Raw genomic sequence first — 22133 nt, 5'->3', positions numbered from 1 at the left:
ACTACTAAACCTCATTTAACTCTGTATCCTTGCACTGAATCCAAAGGAGTTGCAGGGGAGCTCTATTTGACTCCCTGTATGCCGAACCTGCCACTAGACCTTAATTAAACCTAATTTCATTTAGATACTCCTTATCTAGTTCTCATCAAGATCTTCTTCAAATAACCAGGATTCAGATAGGTAATGAGTATCCTTTGATAACAAATGGAGCAAGGCAAATGGTTGTGGACAATTGTTTCAATGACTTTTGAATTTTAAAAAATTTGACATGAGCTAAAGGTAGCTGAAATATAGAAAGCCCTTTATCAGAAGAGCTGCATAGAGCCTGAAAACATGAAATTACTCTGTAACATCCATCACAAATATTTATCTGGCCTCTGAACTATTCTGGTGATGAGCTCACCATTTCTCCAGTCAATCATTCCATTTATGATAAGCCCTAATTTTAGCAAGTTCATTTTTCTATGCTCCCTTGCAACTTTCTATCCATTGGTTCCAGTTCTGCATTCTGAAAGGATCCTGAATGAGTTTATTCCCTCTCCTATAGTTCTTCAGCTATATGGAAGGCACTCTCTTTTCTTTTCTTATCTTTTCTTTTCTAAGATAACAATTTCTAGTTCCTTAAATGCATTTTCATATGACATTGTTTTGAGTTGTTCTCTGGATACACTCCAGCTTTTTCCTTTAAAAATGTGGCACTTAAAATTGTACCCAGTAATCAAACCTATTCAGTACAAGGATGATTGTCTAACTTCTAAGTATTGTACTTCTATCAATTTAGCCTAACATAACATTGGGCAATTTTATGGTATTAATGCTTTGGGCAGCCACATTGCAACTTAAAACTGATGTTTAGCTTATGGAAACCCCACACATTTTCCTCTATTGAATGACGATTTGTATATATCTCCCTTATCCTATAGATACACAGTGGATTTTGTATAGGGTTAACCCATCCCTTCCTCTTCATGTACATAAGATCCTTCATTCTCTTCAAAGATCTGCTGCCTCCTATAGAAAGCCATCCCTGGGATCCCCTCAAGTGCTAGTGCTCTTTTCCCAGAAATTATTTTATATGCATTTTATATTTCATTTTCTATATCCATGTTGGGGCTATTTGTTCCATCTTCCTCTATCTTTAGACTAAAGTTTTTGAGGGGCTGTTTGACTTTGTATCTCTAGTGCTTGTTGAAACAAATCATTGAAAATAAGAGCAAATCTGCTGCAAATCTTATTTTCTATTCTTTCAATAAGAGAATAATTCTATGTTAAAGCTCAGTTATTACAACTTGATAATAGAAGTTTTGTGTTGTCTCAAGGATTGACTTTAGAAAAAAGTTGATTCCTCTGAAATTCAAAACCAGCCTTGGGAAGTATAGACCATAATTTGAGCTACCAAAATTAACTACACTCCCTTCTTGTGTTCACTTTCTTAAAATGCAGATACAGGGTTCTAGAAAGCTTGAGGAACTATCAAATTTAAAATTATAAAAAGTGACAACATTAGGTCCTAGCTGTCTGTAAGGGGATTATATTTTCAGTTAAACAAGGCAATCTCTGTGTGACCTTTAAAAATTCCTTGAACAGCTATTTGCCTTCATTTCTCATCTGTAAAAAATGAGAGGTTTACACAAATTAGATTTCAAAATTCTTTTCCCATTAAAAAAAAACAAAAACAAAAACTTTGAAGATTATAAATATTTCATTTGAAAAGGACCAAGGCTAAATGATACATCAGTTTCTCCCACTTTATTCAGATCTAAGTTACATATTATGATAGAGGGATGTTCTAATGACATTGATTTTTGAGTGTTCTTGATGAGGTCTTTTGTAATCAGGTGGGCCATAGGAGAGGCATTGAGAGCAGAAGGTTTAAATGAGTCTTTGGTGTACTGGATTCTACCTAGTTGAATTTCCAAGCTCTTCCTTGAGGCAAGCAAGGAGGAGCAGTGATTCCTTAAGTGAACTTTTTGTTCTTAAGTGGTCCTTTTGTTCCATGTCAAATTCCTTGCATTGACAAAATTATCATGACCCCATATTACTGTATCCAATTAGAAATCATTATGTCAAATCCCCGAGGTTATTTTTCTGGTATAAAAGAACCTCCTAGTTCTTTTCAAGTTCATTAGAAAGAGCTCACCTTATGGCAACAATTTCTATAGAAACTTTACCTGCCTTATGCTAGTTAATTAGGAATTTATCTGTCTTATGGCATTTTTCTTCTTGTTAATGGGGCATTTAGCTGCGTCTTTCCTCCTTCTTAATACCTAAAAATTCTTGTTGAAAATTAGTCTTCTGCCATCAGAGTAATAAAACCTTTGATTTTTGATTTGGAGATGGTCTAATGATAAAATTTATTTTGGGACATTTTAGGTTTACAACCCTAATATATTTTTTAACATCTAAGCCCCAACATTTTTTTTCACTTGGGCAGTAACATTGTCGCTGACCCTTCCTTAACAGAGAATGTAGATGATAACACTCCATGAATCCACAACACTCTTTTAGAATCATGGAAATGTATTGTCTCCACGTTCCCAAACTTTCTGAGTGTAGAAAGACTGGTACATTAGTACAGATAAAAAAGATTTAACTCTTCAATCATAGCTCTGGGTATACCAGTTTAAAATTAAAATTAGGACTTCTCTGACCCTCTGATCCTGATTTCAAGCTGAAGCATAAGTGAAAAGTCCTGAACTGTGTTTCCTTGGTTTGATCAGCAGGTGACACCATCATGATATAGGGACAAGACTACTGTATATGGAACATGAAGAATCCAAAGTAGAGAGAGAAGCATAGGTTCAGTGCTTGCAGTGGGAAGAAAAATAAGGTTATTTCCTAGCCCAACCTAGCCCTCCAAATCAGCCATTTTTGATTCAGAACAAGACTGTATTTACTGATATCTAAAAATCACAAATGTTTATTTTTCCCCAAAGATACAAGTTTTATTCCTATTTATTTTTCATTATACAACACAGTAAGGTGCCTTTTTGATAATAAGGTTTAGAGAAGTTAGAACTTTAAAAAAACAGATTGTTTCTTCACTTCCTCCCCACTTTTTTGATTCTCAGTAAGGAGATCTAGTATGTTTTTAATAATTTCCCCAATTAACCCCCATTGATTTCTTACTTTGGAAGCATGCCAAACGTCTCAATTGCAAAGGTGGCTGTTAGTTCACAGAAACTACAAAAAGAAAAAAAAAAATTAACAAGAAAAACATGCTGAAAAATTCAGTTTCAACACAATCCATATTAATATAACTAAATCATTTAATGTGAGATTAAACTCACTTAATAAGTCCCATTCTCTATAGCAGAGCATGTCCTACTTTCCCTATATTGTATCTAATCCACCTGGTAGAATTTGTTATAGTAGTTACCCAGAGATATTATTAATAGTAAAATTATTAATGTCATAATTAGAAATTGAACCTCTGGTTTCAAAGGTGAAGAGACATTAGGACTTGACTTCGGTGGTTGTAGTGAGTATAGAGAGAAAGGAATAGATATAAGAGATATTTCTGGGAGGCGACTGATAGGATTTGGCATCTAATGGGATGGGGTGAAGCAAGATTTATAGACGATTATGAGAAGATGGGTCTGGTTGACTAGAAGATGGGTTTGGAGGGAAGAGAGGATTTGTTCTAAGGTGATGAGTTTAATTTTGGACACACTGATTTTGAGGTACCACTAGAACAGATGCAGTTCTCCTGCCAGAGATGAAAGACTGGAATTTTGGGAAGAGATTAAGGAAGAACAAATCAATTTATATATATTCTGCATAACTAACAATCGAAGTCATGAGAGCTGCTGAGAGAGAAGAGGGCCAAAAACAAACCTTAGGAAGCTCCCCCATATAAAGGATAAGAATAGAGAATTTGTTAAAAAACTAGAAATCATGAGATTATACTATTATAAGAATAGTCAATAGAAGCATCAGTCCACATTGTCAAATGTTGCAGAAATGTCAAGGAGGATAAGGATAGAAATAAGACCATGGGATATATTGGTAAAGAGATCACTAATGAGTTGAAGGAAGATGTTTCAGTAGAGTGGTGGAGAAAGAAGCCATATAAGGAATTATTGGATGGTTCAGTGGTGTTCTCAGGGTCTACTGCTCTGTCTTTAACTTTGATAATGAAGGGGAGAAGAGAATTAGGGTGACAGTTCAAAGAAGAGCTGGTGCTTAAAGGAAGGGTTAGGATTTTCTGTTCTTCTGTTTTTAGAACAGAGAATTTCTGAGCATGAGGTGGTAGGAGATTAAAAATGCCTAAGAATTTATGGGAGGTAAATATATTATTATTTACAAAGTAACTCCAGCTATATATATATAGTGAGCACTCCATTTCTGGTGGAGATCAGAGATTTCAAGGAGGAAGAGATATTTGAATTGAGCTTTAATGAATGGATTAAAAATTCAATGGAAAAGAAAGGGTAGAAGGACATTATAAGAATGGCAAAGAAAAGGAATAAAGCGGTAGAAAAGAAAAGCATTGGATGTGTTCAAGACACAGAGAGAATATTTATCCCTTCCACATAGAAATTTTCCCCCTTGTGTTTAGATTTATCATGGGTAAGCATTAGAAATTAAAATTTTGGGGAGTTTTGTGGAAGTTGCAAACAGCATTTAAAGGCCAGCAGAGAACACAAGAAAAAGTTTAAAAATTCAGAAAAAAAATATATATGTTTAGTACTAAATAATATCAATATTTTATCTTTTAATATTGTAATAATTCAAACTTCTTTTCTGGTAGGAAGGTGGGGTCAGACATTTGATGTGGGCTTTCTAGATTGTGGGGGTGTCCTTCTTCCATCCTTTGTGATGTGGAAAGGATAAGCTGCAGTCTAAATCATTAGGGACATGTGGAAGGAAGGATAGTTGGATAAAGAAATTTGGAAGGTTATAGATTTCTTCTTTTCTCTCAATATCTATTACATTTCCAATGGTATCATTTATTACTTTGTAGCTTACTGGGATGTCATCTTTATGGGAATTGAACAGAAGAATATAAGCCTCTTGAGAATAGGAAGGACATCTAACAACATTCAGCACATACTAATGTATTCAGCAATACTTGTTGATCTCAGTCATAGTTGGCAATCAATAGTCATGTGGCTCAACCAAACAACTGAATTTTGTCATTTGGAATTTAATTAAAATAGAAAATTGTGCGGCAATTTTAAAAAGCATCTTTAAATTTCAAGTGGTTATTCCTAAAGAAAACAAATATCTCAGAGCTTATTGTGGCTTTCCTTTTGAGGGTTCATTTTCTAATACTGTAAAACAGTGGTGTCAAATTTGAATAGAAATGAGTGCCACTAAACAGTACATCAAGATCCTTGTGGGCTGCATATTGACTTAGAAACTCACATGGTAAATATTTGTCAATTATATTTCAATCTGATTAGCCCACTTAGGAGTGTTGTGGGTCACATTTTTTTGACCCTTGCATTATAGAAAGCATTTTAAGGAAAATAAGGCAAAGAATTTTTCCTTGGGGGTAGTAGTGCTGCAATTTATATAATCACATTTTTGGATTATATGCCAGTGAGTTGGATTGATTAAATATTTTACCCTTCTTCTGTAACATGCCCTCCTGGCAGTTATAATTACTAGTCTGTCCTAGGCCCAATAGAGTACCTTTGACCACTGACCTTTGCAGTGTCAACTCTACCTGGCTCGCCTCCTCTGAGGCCTTCAAAGGTCTCTGGCCATGATCTCTTGAATCTATAGCTTAATAACTGGTAGCACGCTCAAGAACAGCCACGTGTAATCTTAAAAGCCTTTATTATACCTACTCACATAATGCCCTGACTTGATGCCCTAACTTGTTGGTTCCCTAGTGAACACCTGGTCAGAAGACCCATGTGTTCACTACCAAACTCCTTACCTCTTTCGGCTACCCATCTTGGCTTGGCCACCTAGGGTAGGGAGCCAGGTTAAAGAGAGCGACTCCTGTCTGCAGTGGGCTTATAAAGAGCCTGTGAGGTCACACACACAGCCAATTAGCAAGAGAGTCACCCATTATGAAGCTATCTCATTGTGGCCAAGATCCCATCCACAGGGCAGTCCTAATATCCACATAGAATACTTCCTGGGGTACTCAATCTCCCGTTGCACTGTGGTGCCGCCCATTTAAAGGGTCCTTACAATTCCCTTCTCTTGTTTTGCGGGAACCGCATCCTTACATTCTTCTATATTCATTTGGACATGATTGAACACCTGTTTCATGGGGAAGATTTGAGGTCATTTTGGGAAGCAGCAAGTTTTTTCTGATATTGTTATCACTTTTAATTCAATCCAACTTTGGTTTTTAACACATGAGCAGCAATAGTAAAAATAGCTGAAAAATTCAAGGGTGGAAGAAAGTATAGAGAGTAAATGGGAAACTTCAACATTTTATTGTTGGTTTCTTTCTTTCTTTTTTTTTTTTTAATCCTGCTTTTCATACTTTCTTCCAAAATCAAAGAAAGAGATATTTCTTTTCCACTGTGAAGCAAACCTATCCACCTTGAACTCTGAATCCCATGTTTTCACATTATTTCTCTGGTTCAACTCCATCATCAGTTTTCTCTTGTGCCTTCAAATATTCTCAGCTTTCTCACCTTAAAAATATTTGCTTGACCTTATTGATCCTATTTTCTTTCTCACTTTAAACAAATGATTGACACTTTGTTGGCTTTTTAAAAGTGAGGCTTATCATTACTATTATTGCTACAAGGCTTTTAACTATCAAATTATTATAAGACAGAAGTTTCCATATACCTGTAATTTGGATCAATAATCTTAGCCCGGAACACATAAAAGCCAATTTGGCGATTTTTCCAAATTATTTTATTGTTATTGGAAGAGTTGATAATCTCATATGGTTGCGATAAGTCTCCAGGTTTTCCAGTGGAAAATGAAAAACAATTTTTATAATTCTAAATAGATAAAAAAAAATAGAAATATTAAAATCAGTTGCTGATTTTAGAAAAAAAAAATTTCACTACATTCTGGAGTATGTTCTAGTAAATTCTTAACAACTGTATCTCTGAAGGAGAAAAAGCATAAATGACAAACTTTTAAGTACAATTTGAATTTTTTTTAACAGCTTATTATTAATATTGTTATTTTATTCATCACTTTATTAAGTCCAGAAATCAGCAAAAGAAGAAATCTAGACCTAATTTGTCAATTTTTTTGGGGGGGCCACATTTGTCAATTGCATTTGTCAATTTTCAAGATGTAAATGCTCATACTGTCAATTTAATAATAAGCTCTTGCATGCTGGATTAAGCTGTCTCCAAATCAACCCTTGACTATATTCCTGTTCTGCTGCCTTACTGTAATAAGGAGAAAACCCTGGGTTTCTGAAACTTTGTGAATGAAGTAGAAGTTCCGACAAGTTCTACAATTCTGGAAAAGCTTCAAGTATGGGCTTGGCGGTAGAGAGAATTGTCTGAGGACTGGATTAGCTAAGTGTAGATAGGCTTATTATTAAGAATTTGGCTACTGTTTGTAGGTTTGCTAACTGATTGATTGTTAATAGATGATTTGGCAACTGACAATTTGCTAACTGAATAAAAATGGGCAGAGAAGGAAATATCAAAGCTATCCCTTAGATATTTTTATTATATTGGCAATATAGAGATGCCTGTATAAAAAAACTAGTTGGAAAAAAATGATTGTTTTAGATATGTTGAATCTAAGAACATAACATGAGTTTTTAGTTCAGCATATCTCCTGAAAGCTACCTACTAAGCTCTTAGAGGGATTGCAATCTTAATCAATCAGGAAACCTTTATTAAGTACTAACTATGTGCTAGGCACTGTGATAAGTCTTGGATAAATAATAAACTATTGTGCCATCAAGGAATTTACATTTTAATGGGGGAGAGAATAGATACATAAACAGATACATCCAGAGTATAAAAGATAGATTGAGAAGAAAGAGTGCAAAGAATTGGGGATTCTGAAAGAGGATGTCTGCAGAAGACATTTGATCTGAGACTTAAGGAAAGGCAAAGATTCTAAGAGGCAGAAGTGAGCAGAAAGTCTTCCAGGCATGGCCGACAGCTATTACAAAGGCATAACTGGGATAGAACTTGTGGAGGAGCAGCCAATAGACCAATATGGCTAGACTATAGAGTCTTCCTTTTCCAAGTCTAGCTCTCAATCTATAATGACATATTACTTAATAATAATAATAATAAAATAGTTCAATAATCTCTGGAATGGCAAAGAATTTTAAAGAATATGATTATAACTTTAAAAGTATTTATGCCTTTTGTTATTTATCATACTATATCTCATGGAAATTTGATAAACCTTTAATTTAAAGTATTCCAATTTTTAATAAAAAATGTACAATTCTAATTTTTCTTACTTCAGGGCCCCAGACTTTCTCTATGGGAAGGTCTTTATTTTCTTTTATCATTGACTTCCATGTCTGTGCTTCATTCACGCAGCCAGCCTGTTAAAAGAAGGCAAAGTCAAGATTTTCCTGAAACATTATCAAAGATTCTTGACCCTAGTCCACTCTATTATGGTACTTGCACAATTTGCAAGGAGTAATGTTGCCATCATTGCTCTCATACTAATGTCAAAGGATAGCCTTGCTTTCTGGGGGAAAGAAGGAATGCCACCAGAATCAAATCAAGACTTAACTTCCTTCTCCTATTTGGGAAAAAAGAAGTATTTCCCCCTCCTTGTCTCTTTAAAAATTAAGTGGAAAAGATAAATTGCATTACATAATTCAATCAACAGACTGAATTTACAGGAGAAACCATTCTCTGATATTAGTTGTATTTAGATGAACATCTGGATAAGTTCCTAGCTCTCAGAATTGCTGTAAGGTTAAAATAAGAAAATATTTACTAAGGTGCTTTGAAAACCTTAAAGCACCATATAAATGCTAGCCATTATTACTACTTTAACATTTTAGTGTGAGTAGATGGCTAGACTAGACTGCTTTTGTCTATCATTTTGGAAAATAAGATGATATATTGAGATATAGCGCAGTTAATTTTTTAAATCAAGCAAATCAAATAAAATCAAATTGAGAACTACCTTGAGCAAGATAATGTTATGGGCTAGGCCTGATTCAGCCAGTCCTTGGCATTAATTCAAGTTTTGATACTGGAATGAAATGAGACACTTGTAGGTCATTAAAAAGTTAACAAAATGAAATCTACCTAGCCCCATCAAAAGGATATTCTACAAGAATAGGCATTGAGGACATCTTGCCTTTATTCAGATCAAGAAGGCTCCCTTGTCAATTGACCGTTATGATCCAACTCCATTCCACCTCCCTCCCAGCCTAGGTTTTCATGACTGCTTTGGATTCAAGTTACATTAAGGAACATCAAGAATCTGAACTCAATTTTCTGATCCAACCAAGCCTGAGGTTGAAAATTTGTAATCCAAGGACTGGACTTAGAGAGTCCAGAGATAGACTGGGTCCAGAGAAGAAATAGAAGCAACTGGGCTACTATACTCCCTAGGATATGGAAAATTAAGGCTTCATAACAGGATGGTAGAGTTAGAAGGAGTAATTGAGAAAATGGATAAAAATAGTCAACATTGCAAGGAATTTTACCTACTCTCATGTATGTATCACTAGACTAGTCCTTTTTCATACTTGTCAGAGAAGTAGCAATTGGAACTGGGCACTTCTGGGGCTGAACCCTTTCTTTCCCAAATTATCTTATATAAAGCTAGACATAAATCTAGCCACTGCTATCTGAGTAAATTTTAGACATGAATATTAGATATTTTCTATGGGATATCTAGATGATTTGGTAGCAGAAATAATTTGTCATATGTTGAGCCCAGGTATAAACAAAACCCATGAGAAACTTAATAGAAATTCTAAATGTTTGTCATATTAGGTGAGAATACAGATGGAACTTAATATAACAGAACTGTGGCACTTGCTTATTTGCTAACAGTCATTCATTAAAATCTCTGGAACTCAAAATTTCTGAGAGCAGAGTGAAGATTTCACTATTATTTCTGAACTGGCAGATTTAATTGATAGATTGATAAATCTAAAACAAAACAAAACAAAACAAAAAAACACCTTGTTTTTTCTCTATAGCAGAAACTTGGCTGTAGGAAAATTTGATTCCTTTCCTCACCCTCAAATTGCTTAGTTCTACTTTTCTTTTTTCCCTTTCTTAAAGACTGGGTCTCTCACACTTTTCAGGAGGATAGAAGTAGATGTGCTACTAACAAGCTCTTGTTGTTTGTCCTTTGTTCTCAAAGAGGACTATAACATCAGGGAAGTGATGCCATGACATGCAAGTGAATTGGATTTAAGTGAGGAAGAGCTGTGCAAGGTCATCTGTATCACTTTCCCCTCCAGGGTCATCTGGATCTAGTGGCAAGATATAGATCAAGACAAACTGGAGATGACCTTGGATGAAATGGAGGACCTTGGTCTTTTTAAGCTAAGGTTTTCGACAGGTCTCAGAATTTGAATGAGGATGATTAGCAAAGCACTTTTGATCCAGTCTTGTGTCTAACTTTGACTGGTTTGCTCTTCATGTAGCATGATGGCTCCCTGCTTTTAGGGGCTCTCCATAATAATGCCAAATGTGGTACATGCAGCTAATTGGCTTCATTCACTATACCACAGAACTCTTGAGCTCAAATGATCTACCAGTCTCAACCTTCTGGTTAGCAAGGATTACAGCCATGAGCTACCACCCATGTTCAAAATATGTTATAAACTTAAAAGGGAAAAACTATATAACTAAATGCAAATGAAAAAAATACTTACACTATGCATAGATAAACTATAGCTAAAATCAATTCTTTCATATATCTCCCAGATAATAAAATTTACTTCAATATCTTCAATGAATTTGTTACCATCATATCTGAAAGAAATAATCATAAGAACTTAAAGCTTACTAATGTCAACTTTGGGGTAGTTGGGTTTCTCCAACTCTCATCAGTTCTTTTTTTTTTTTTTTTTAATAGCTTTTTATTTACCAGATATATGCATGGGTAATTTTACAGCACTGACAATTGCCAAACCTTTTGTTCCAATTTTCCCCCTCCTTCCCACCCCCCTCCTCAGATGGCAGGTTGACCAATACATGTTAAAGATGTTAAAGTATAAATTAAATACAATATATGTATACTTGTCCAAACAGTTGTTTGCTGTACAAAAAGAATAGGACTTTGAGATAGTGTACAATTAGTCTGTGAAGGAAATAAAAAATGCAGATGGACAAAAATAGAGGGATTGGGAATTCTATGTAGTGGTTCATAGTCATCTCTCAGAGTTCTTTCTCTGGATGTAGCTGTTTCAGTTCATTACTGCTCTATTGGAACTGATTTGGTTCATTTCATTGTTGAAGATGGACACGTCCATCAGAATTGATCATCATACAGTATTGTTATTGAAGTATATAATGATCTTCTGCTTCTGCTCATTTCACTCAACAGAAGTTCATGTAAGTCTCTCCAGCCTTTCTGAAATCATCCTGCTGGTCATTTCTTACAGAACAATAATATTCCATAATATTCATATACCACAATTTATTCAGCCAATCTCCAATTGATGGGCATCACTCAGTTTCCAGTTTCTGGCCACTAAAAAGAGGGCTGCCACAAACATTCTTGCACATATAGGTCCCTTTCCCTTCTTTAAGATATAAATCCAGTAGTAACACTGCTGGATCAAAAGGTATGTACAGTTTGATAACTTTTTGAGCATAGTTTGAAATCATTCTCCAGAATGGCTGGATGTATTCACAATGCCACCAACAATGTATCAGTGTCCCTGTTTTCCCATATCCCCTCCAACATTCTGCATTATCTTTCCCTATCATTCAAGCCAATCTGACAGGTGTGCAGTGGTGTCTCAGAGTTGTCTTAATTTGCATTTCTCTGATTAATAATGACTTGGAGTATCTTTTCATATGTCTAGAAATAGTTTCAATTTCTTCATCTGAGAATTGTCTGTTCATATCCTTTGACCATTTATCAATTGGAGAATGGCTTTTTAAAAAAAATAAATTAGAGTCAATTCTCTATATATTTTGGAAATGAGGCCTTTATCAAAACCTTTGACTTAAAAAAATGTTTTCCCAGTTTATTGTTTCCTTTCTAATCTTATCTGCATTAGTTTTGTTTGCACAAAAATTTTTCAATTTGAAATAATCAAAATTTTCAATTTTGTGATCAATAATGATCTCTAGTTCTTCTTTAGTCATAAATTCCTTCCTCTTCCACAGGTCTGAACTCTCATCAGTTCTCTGAAACTTATTTATGAGACACAGAAATCTTAGAATGTACTTCATTGTGTGTATTACACTTGTGTGATTGTGTGTAATAATTATATTGTACCATGGAAAATTCTGGGACAAAAGAGAGAAAAAAGTGTGGCATTCAAGTGATAGATGGACTCTTATCTTGTAGGGAGATGTGGTCAGCCTTAGTACCTTTGGACATGAACATGCATTCTTAGTCCTTTTATCCAGATTAACTGTGAGGTCAATAGAGACAACCTCTCACAGCTGCTATATATATATTTTTTTCTATCCAAACCAAAGAGAATGAGTAAAATGCTATTTTCTAATACCAAAGCAGTAAGCCCTTCCTATTTCCTCTTACAGCAGTCCATTCCATTTTTGGGCATATCTAATTCTTAGGAAAATTTTCCTGACAACAAGTCAAGATTGGCCTTTTTCTAAATTCTTATCATTATTTCTAGCTCTGTCCTCTGGGGACAAGAAGACAAATCTAATCCCTCTTCCATAGCACAGCCTCCTTAAATATTTGGACCTGTATCCCCTGAGAATTTTTTTCAGGCTTATATATCTTTAGTTTCTTCAACTGATTCTCACATGAAATGAATTCAAGAACTTTTACCAAACTGAATGGTGGATGCCCTCCTTTGGAGGTTTTCCAACTTAAAGCTATTCAAGAGCTATTATGACTAAAAATGTATCTTCCCTTTGCTGATTTTCTCTGCCTTATCTTATTTGAACATGGTTATTTTCATGTTGTCTCTCTCATTACACTGTAAGCATCTTGAAGGCAGGGGCTGTCTTTTATGTTTCTTTGTGTCCACAAGTTCTCACAGTGCCTGGCACATAGTAGGTGCTTAATAAATGTTTGTTGATTAACTCTCAATATGATGTGGTCAGACTAGAGCAGAGTACAGCAGGACTATCACTTCCTAATTCCCAGAATTCTCCATTCAGTATGGCCCCCATGAATAATCTCTTCTCCTCCACACCTCCAATATCATACCATCTTGTACACATCTAGGACCCTCTCATATTTCCCTTTTGTTACAAACAAAAGATGGAAGACAGAGGGAACCTATTATTTTTATGTGGCTTGTGATTAAGGTGAAAAAAACTTTTGTGAGGAGGAATCAAAGGAAAATTCAATTCCTATTCAATAAGGATCACATCATATTAATAAAATTAATAAAAATTTAAAATCACCTACTTTTGGTCTCCTGTACATGCTATTTCATCTTCAGTGCAGGTTGTCACCAATTACAGGAATATACTTCTTTCTTTCCCTTTGTCTTCTAGAATTCTTTATAGCTTCCTTCAAAGCTCAACTCAAATGCCCTCTCTTGTATGTACTTTGTATATATTTTGTGTTGATTTTTCTTTATGTGAGTTGTTTCTCCCAAGAGAAAAAAAAGTTCTTTGAGAGTAAGAACTATCACATTTTGTCTTTGTATCTTTAGTCTTTAACTAATATGCACAAAGTAATTTCAGAAGAGCACATAATGGAAGAATCATAATAGATTCTTTCTAGCTCAACATCTATGACTTTATTTTGCTATCATTTTAGAAGAGGGGATAGGTGTGGAATAGGAAGGAATGAGTTCATGTTTGAGATGCCTGTGGGACGTGTACGGGACATGCCTATGAGACAATGAAATGTTCAAAAGGCTTTCGGTGATGTGGGAATGGTACTAGAGATGAATATATAGATCTGGGTTTCATCTGCAGTGGGACAAGTAATTGGGATAAATTATTTCCTTTATCCTCATATCCAAAGACTTGCCAAATATTGTCATTTCTACATATATATATATATATGTAGAAATATATAGTATATATTTCCTTCTCCTTCTCTCCATCGACAACTTACCACCTTCAATAAGGTTTATATAAATCAAAGCTTCTTAAACTGTGAATTGCAACCCCATATGAGGCCAAGTAACTGGATAGGGGATCACAAAAAAAAGTTGGCAGCAGTAAAAGATTTCTGAATGACCAAAAATTAATTCAAAATCAAACTTGAATCCAAGATGTTTTCAGCAGCACTTGCTCAGGTTGCATTTTGTGATTTCACTGTAGCCTTGATTTTAAACACAGGGCATACACACTTTATACTGTACATGCATGAACACTGCCAGAAACATCTCAACTCAGATTTGAGATGGGGTCATGTAAAAATTCCTTGGGCAAAATGGGATTGCAGGGGCAGCTAGGTGGCGCAGTGGATAGAGCACTAGCCCTGAATTCAGGAGGACCGGAGTTCAAATCTGGTCTCAGACACTTAATACTTCTTAGCTGTGTGACCCTGGGCAAGTCACTTAACCCCAGCCTCAAAAAAAAAAAAAAAAAAAAAAAAAAAAAAGGGATTGTGAGTGAAAAAAATTTTAGAAGCTCTGATATAGATGATTTTCATCCCTCACTCCATTCCTAATGCATTCATTTTTGTAATGTCCTTCATATACATTTTTTTCATTGATGATTAAGATAGATTTTATGGGATATGTGATTTGGGGATGTAAATTGATTTAATGTTTTTAAATGGTTTATTTCAATTTTTTTCCTTTGATTTTTCACATATTGGATTAGAAGCTTTAGATGACCCAGAATGCTTTTATTTAGCATGTAAAAAGCATAAAATATCTAGGTGGCACAGCCTTGGCCTGGCATAAGACTCAAGACACATACTATGTGACCCTTGGCAAGTCCTGTGGGTTAACATCTTTTTTTACCCTTAATCCTAACTGCCTACCTAAATTGTTTAATTACATCTGACATTTGCTCACTATATTTCTTGATTACTTAAATTTGAGATTTTTTTCTGATGTTAGCTTGTGGATTCTTTTTGAAAAATAAAATTAAGTATATACCTATGTTTTCTGGGAAATTTTATTATAGGATGTATTGAAGTCTTGTTTTTTTTTTATTTTTCTGAAGAATCTATAATATTTGGATCATGTCCGCAGATTCTATTTTCACAGATTTACACAATTTCAGAGCAAAAAGGAATTTTACTGATCATCTAGTTAAGCCTTTACTTGAAAAATAATTTTCTTTACAATATACTTGACTTGTCATCTACCCTTTATTCAAATAACAAATATATGCTCTGAAGTTTCTCAGTGAAAACAAACACAAAAACCTATTTTTGACCTATCAGTTAGCCCCGATTTTAATCTTATGATTTAGAAAAATGCAAGACAAATGGGAAAATGTTTTAGGATGTTACTTACAATTGAAGGACAGGGTGAAAATTTTCAAACATATAAATGTTCAAAGGACAGCCATATTCACTAATATTATAGTGTACATGCTAGAAAAGAAAAACTCTATTAAGTTATTCTTATAAATTTGAATTATGAACAAAAAAATCATAATTTTCTTACCTTGTGTTCAGATGGATTGCCCCTCAAAAATTGCCTAATAAAAAGAAAACATTTTAAAATGTTTTACACATTAAAAATAATTCCTTTATGAGCTAAAACACATTTAATTTTCATAACTTCATTATGCAAACAAATAAAGATCTCATCTTTTCACTAGTGCTTAGAAAGGAGGAGACTGAAAAGATCTCATCTTTTCACTAGTGCTTAGGAAGGAGGAGACTGAATTAAAAATTAAGAATTACAAACCTGATTTTGCAGTCTTAAGGAATATTTGGAAATAAAAATTTTAGTTTAATGAAAAATACATAATCTTTAACAAAAATAGAGTGTTAAATCCATAGGATACCTGGGAAATCACTGACTTATGCATCATCTTTTAAAGCAAAGACCAAATGAGACAGCATGGTGTAGTAGGCAGATGACCAGCTTTGGAGTCAGGAAAACCAGGATTCAAGTCCTACTCCCTCCAACATACCAGTTATATGACTATGGGAAAGCCACTCAGCATCTCAGTGCTCTGAGGCTATGAATTATAGAATATCTACATAAGTGAAGAAAGTTTCCACACAGTGATGAGATCATACCTCTGGTAAAGAAAAGAAAAAGTTATTTCTTGACAGTGCTTGACTCTGGCATGCCCAATTTGACTAATTCCCCCACACCACTTGTGGTAGAAACAGTATTAGTAATCCTACCTCATAGTCTGGGCTAGCTTTTCCTAAGGCATTATCCCCAACAGGCTTGATTTGTTTTTTCTTAAAAAGGACTGACATCATCCTTCAGATGCATCAAGCCATAGGCTTCAATATGAAAACTAGCCCATAAGAAGTCAGAAACTCCTTACCAATGGCACCACCATGGCAAATATAGAAGGAAGCTGTGTCTAATGGAATTAATTCTTTATCCCTAATTAATAATCTTTCCATATTATAGCTAAATAAACTTTTGATTAACTATTCAATAATTTACATATTTATCTCTTCATTCTAGTCTTGAACCTGAGCCACTAGATCAGGTTGAGTTGACCTGGCCTACAATACCAGAGGAAACTAGATAGCCTAGTGATATAGGGGATAGAGGACATTCTCTGCCTTTCATTTTCATGGATCTCATTGATAGTGTGTGGTGACATCTATAGATCCCTTCTCTGGAAGAGATTTTTTTTTTTTTTTTGGCTGAGGCAATTAGGGTTAAGTGACTTGCCCAGGATCACACAGTTAGGAAGTGTTAAGTGTCTGAGGTCAGATTTGAACTTGGGTCCTCCTGAATTCAGAGGTGGTGCTCTATCCACTGCACTACCTAGCTGCCCCCTGGATGAAATTTTTAAATGCATAAGATAATATACATAACATTACAAACAAAATAATTATAGTGAAATAAAGTTATCAAAATATTAATAAAATAAACAAGTTTACAGATATCAGATTAAGAACCCCTGGTTTAAAAGCTAACTACTTGGCATTTTGTGAAATTTTATCTTCAATTATAGATAAATTGATGGGTTACTTTTAACCAGAAGACCTATTGTTGAATGAATGACTTGGGTGGGCTCCAGAGAAGAATAGCACCTCTGGTATGTGGACTACTGAGTCCTTTTCAAATTGATCATCTTCCTCTGATGTACACCTACCATCCAACTTTCACCTGTGGCTCTAAGGAGCTGTAATATGTATGCAGAGGGGCCAAATCCCAGTAAAACAATCTCAGCAGATGGGCTAAATTAGGTTGGGGATAACAGAGGGGGCTCAATCCTGTTGGTGAGTTAGAAGGGGAGTCTACTCCAAATGTGTGAAAACTTCCCCAAGCAGAAGGGGAGAATGAGAACAATTTGTTCTCTTGGCTATGAGTACAGCTAGAGCAGGCAGTATGGAGCACTTAGACATTGAAGATACTAAGGTCATTCACTGCATCCAAAGCTTTCACAAATCATCTTGAATTTTGTTTTGCCACTTTGGAAGAGAGAGTAAATCTGATGACTTTGCATGATTCTATCTCACTTAAATCCTATACATGTTGGAGTCAAAAGGCATCATCCATACTCTTTTTATCTACCTCAGAGTGCTGGGACAACAGGCAAATGATAGGAGTAGCAGGTACAGAAACAATGGGAACTATAGTCAAAATCCTGCTCAGAGGTGACCCAGGCCACAGGATTTTCTCATTGGACTGAAACAGCAATGGGATTCAGTAGCCTCCCATGTGTCTGAGCAGCCTTATTTAAGAATTGTACTGCTCCACTCTTGGCATGAAGAAGATGCTAGAAAAGGTTCTCAAAATTTTTCCTCTTCACCTAGTTTCAACTTAGCCTGCTCACTGTAGCAGACTAGGATTCTGCCCTGTGATCAAAATATAAAAATATACAAAAACTTTCATGAAGATGATTCCACTTAAGCACTGGTACCTAGAATGTGTCTATGGGCTGAACGGCTCTTACAAGAGAACATGTATTGTATCAAATAGCAAAAATGGTGATCCCAAGGCAAGATGACTACCAGAAGAATTTAACAGGAACAGTTTGTTCCTAATTTGGAGAGAAATCTCATGGTTGGCATCAATGGAGAAGAAAAGAAGAAAGAAAAAAAAAAGATTTGGTGTTCAACATTGCCTTTACTCATCTTGGCCAGAACATTCACAAAGATTGATTTGATTAAAATGATGGGGTAATTCAGAAGCTGCTAAATGAAAAACAAGAATCCCATAGGGCCTACCAATACGATAGTTCATCTACCTCTTAAGAAGGCAGCATTTAATTCCATCGGAAATAGAGAGATGCAGAATTCTTGGCTCAGTAAGAATGCAGTTGAAATGTTTTATGTTTTATATTGACAGGAATAATTAAAATGCTCTTATAATGCCCCAAAGATCTATGATACACTTCATTTACTCAGTGCTGATAAGAGCGACAATGATTAGAAATGAGAACATGATCTTGGAAAGATGGGCTGAAGACTTCCATAGTGTTCTAAACAGACAATGTTTCATCAATGATGAAGCTGTTGACTATAAAGTCTAGACATTGACTATAAAGACTAGAAAAGTCAAGCGGTCTAGCAGAACTTCCAATTGAAAAAAGAGGTTTTGAATGCCATTAGGCTCCAAGCAACTTGTGGTGATTCTATTCCATCAAAAATTTACAAGGCAGGAGTTCCACTGCTCATACAAAAGTTGATGGAAATCTTCCCCATTGTATGGCAAGAAATTATTCCCTAGAACTTCAAGGATTTCTCCACTGTCCATCTGTATAAAGGAAAAGGAAATAGGTTGTCTCATAATAATCTGTGTGTGTGTGTGTGTGTGTGTGTGTGTGTGCGCCTTTGTTTTAGGTAAAATTCTTGTCAGTGTCCTCCCTTTATAGGCTGATCATTCACCTGAAAGATGGCCATTTACCTGAGTTAGTGTGGCTTCAGAAAGGCTATAAGGATTTATTGCTTTATTCCTCCAGTAGAAATACCAGGAATAGAACAGAGGTCTGTCTACAATGTTGGTGTAACCAAGGTCTTTGGTATTGTCAGCAATAAGGACTTGTGGAAGATTGTAGCAAAATTTTGTTGCTTGGAGTTTTCCGTGGGTTGGATGCCAGTTCCATGACAATATGTCAAGTGCCTTCAATGAAGACAAAAATGGCATGAAGATAAGCTAATATAGTGATAATAAATTATTCAACTTGTAAAGGTAAATGTAAAGTCATGATTAAAGTGGAGGGAGAGTTGGTCCTTGACTTTTTTATTCAGAGATGATTGTGCATTCAATGCAATTTCTGAGGTTGAGATGCAAGACTATGGATCAATTCTCTGCTGCTTGTGCTAATTTTGGCCTAATAATTAACATCAAGAAAATATATTTTCCATTAATCCATACTGCAGCATCTATATATGGAATCATTGATTATGGCAAATGGAGAGATTCTGAATGCTGTGGATAAATTCCCTGGCAGTATATTCTCCAGGGATGTACACATAGATGATAAGATTAATGAGTGCATTGCCAGAGCTATCTCAGTGTTTGGAAGTCTCTGAAGAAAAGTTTGGGAGAGGAGAGTTTTTAGACTGCTTACCAAACTGAAGGTCTACAGAGCCATTGTGCTGATCTCATTGTCTGCCTGCAAAACCTGGACAATCTACCTCCTATACCAGGAAACTGAATTACTTCCATTTTGAACTGTCGTAGGAAGATTCTGAAGATCACCTAGCAGAATGAGGTACTGGATATTGAGATCCTTTCTTGAGCTAAACTGCCAAGCATTCAAATTTTTGATTCTTAGGGGCCAGTAATACTATTTGCTGCCAAACATACATTGCCTAAAAGAGTGTTTTACAGGGAATTTAACCAAGGCAAGAGGTTCACACAGAGGCCAGAAGATATTATACAAAGATACTCTCAAGGATTCTGAAGAGCTTTGGAACTGATTATGAAACATGGAAGATGCTAGCCCCAGTACTACCTCAGCATAGTGTGCCCATAACAAAGAAGATTCTGTGCTCTATGAGCAAAGTAGAATTGCAGTAATTAAAAAAAAAGTGAGATGCACAAATTTAGACCCATCTCCACTTCTAGCAGATTAGGATAATATTATACATATGTTTACCTACTTCTTAGCCAAGTATTTTAGAGAATATCTCCTATGTTTTGTGGCAAAGGTGGAGAGAGTAAGGTATAAAAACAATTAGATGGATTGGGAACTGGTTGAATGTCTGGATTCTAAGAATTAATCACCAATGTTTCAAGATTAGGGTGGGAAGAGGTCTCAAGATCTTCATAGTTTTGTTAAATTTAGCTCTTTTCACTCATTAATCCAATATCCAAATAGTAATAGAATCCTGACTCTTCTTTTTAAACATCTTTCAGTTAAACATTTATTTTCCATTTCTGAAGTTATCATCTTAATATACAATCTTTTTATCTCACTATTGGGTTGTTTTAACAGCCTCTTAACTGTTTTTTTCTACTTTCAAATATCATTTGAGTTCATATAGCCAATTCATTTATCCATCCATATTCTAATACTCTTAACATTTTACTATTTCAATAGATCTGTGTTGTCATGGTTGTAAATATCCCCATCTTATGCTTGCCCTTTGGTACAATTCTCAACTATTGTTTTCAATAAATTTGCCATGGTGGTTCCACTAACATTCTGGGGATTTTTTTTGGATGTTGTGAGGATAGCAAAAGAACTGTTAGGCTCCCCATTGATAACTCTCATCCTGAATACATCATTATCTTTTTCAATAATACATTATTTTGATTACATCATTTACACTATTTTTCATATACAATTGTTTGTAATGTGTAGTCTTTTCCCACTTATTATGTGCATTGCATTGTTGTTTCGGTGGGAGTTCATGAGCTACTATTTTATTTTATTTATATTGCAAGTTTTTTTTTTAAACAATTTTATTTAAAATTTTAAGTTCCAAATTCTATCCCTCTCTTTCTTCACTTCCTCCTCCCTGAAAGAGTAACCAATCAGAGACAAGCTATCTCTGTGCAATTATGTAAAACATTCCTATATTAGTCATCTGGTCCAAGGAGATTTGAATGAAAGAAAGTGAAAAATAGAATGCTTCAGTTTGCATTCAAACAATTTCAATTCTTTATCTGGAGGCAGATTGAGATCATCTTGGACAATTGTATTGTTGAGAATAGCAAGTCATTCACAATTCTTCATCAAACAATATTGTTATTACTGTGTACAATGTCCTACTGCTTTTCCTCAATTCACTATGCATCAGTTCATGTGTGTCTTTTCAAATTTTTCTGATATCATCCTGCTTGTCATTTCTTATAGAACAATTAGTATTCCATTACAATTATATAATACAAATTGTTTAGCCATTTCCCAGTTGATGGACATCCCTTCATTTTCCAATTCTTAGCCATCACAAAAAGAGTTGCTATAAATATTTTGTAGAAAGGAGTCCTTTTTCTTTTTTGGATATCTTTGTGCTATAGAACTAGCAATGGTATTGCTGGGTTGAAGACTATGTTCAGTTTTATAACATGATCTTTTATTTTAGGTACACTTTGAACTTGAACTTTTACTGGGGGGGATTGATCATAGGATGAATTGGGAATGCCCCCTATCTAATATGTACATTTTAAAAGCAGAGTTTGTTTGGCATTTGAGACCTTTCATAATATGGCTCCATCCTACATTTATTTTTAGATTTATTTCTCTTTCCTTCTTTTTACATAAATATATATTCATACTCTCCCTGTACATTATTTGCTACTTCCATAGACAGAACTTAATTTTCCATGTTTGTCTTTTGTAAAGAATGCATTTCTTCCTAAACTTACTCTTTTAGAATTCTCAGGTTCTTTTAAGGCTAAGCTCCATAGCTACAGGAAGTCTATCCCAATACCCTCCCCCCTCCCCCCTTCTCCCAATCACTAGTGCCTTCTCCTGGAAATTACTATGTAATAACTTTATATATCTATATTTATTTCTCTGGGTACCTATTGTTTTTCCCAAGGAGATTGTAATTTTTTTGAGGGTGGGGAC

The 22133-nt window shown here is 35.0% G+C and overlaps 1 protein-coding gene across 8 annotated transcripts in view; it reads right to left on the bottom strand.

Moving 5' to 3' along the window:
- The window catches only part of LOC141539578 (cation channel sperm-associated auxiliary subunit epsilon-like), a 130769-nt gene that overhangs the window by 5785 nt on the left and 102851 nt on the right, over positions 1-22133 (bottom strand). For all 8 annotated transcript variants that reach the window (XM_074262550.1, XM_074262552.1, XM_074262553.1 and 5 more), the window contains 6 exons: positions 15629-15662; positions 15476-15555; positions 10766-10865; positions 8369-8455; positions 6766-6923; positions 3130-3183 (listed from right to left, as the gene is read on the bottom strand). In XM_074262550.1, coding sequence (XP_074118651.1) covers positions 3130-3183; positions 6766-6923; positions 8369-8455; positions 10766-10865; positions 15476-15555; positions 15629-15662 — 513 coding nt within the window. The remainder of the gene's footprint in view (positions 1-3129; positions 3184-6765; positions 6924-8368; positions 8456-10765; positions 10866-15475; positions 15556-15628; positions 15663-22133) is intronic.

This window comes from Sminthopsis crassicaudata, chromosome 4 (assembly GCF_048593235.1).
Source record: "Sminthopsis crassicaudata isolate SCR6 chromosome 4, ASM4859323v1, whole genome shotgun sequence".
Classification (NCBI taxonomy): Eukaryota; Metazoa; Chordata; class Mammalia; order Dasyuromorphia; family Dasyuridae; genus Sminthopsis; species Sminthopsis crassicaudata.
This window is presented reverse-complemented; position numbering and strand designations above follow the sequence as displayed.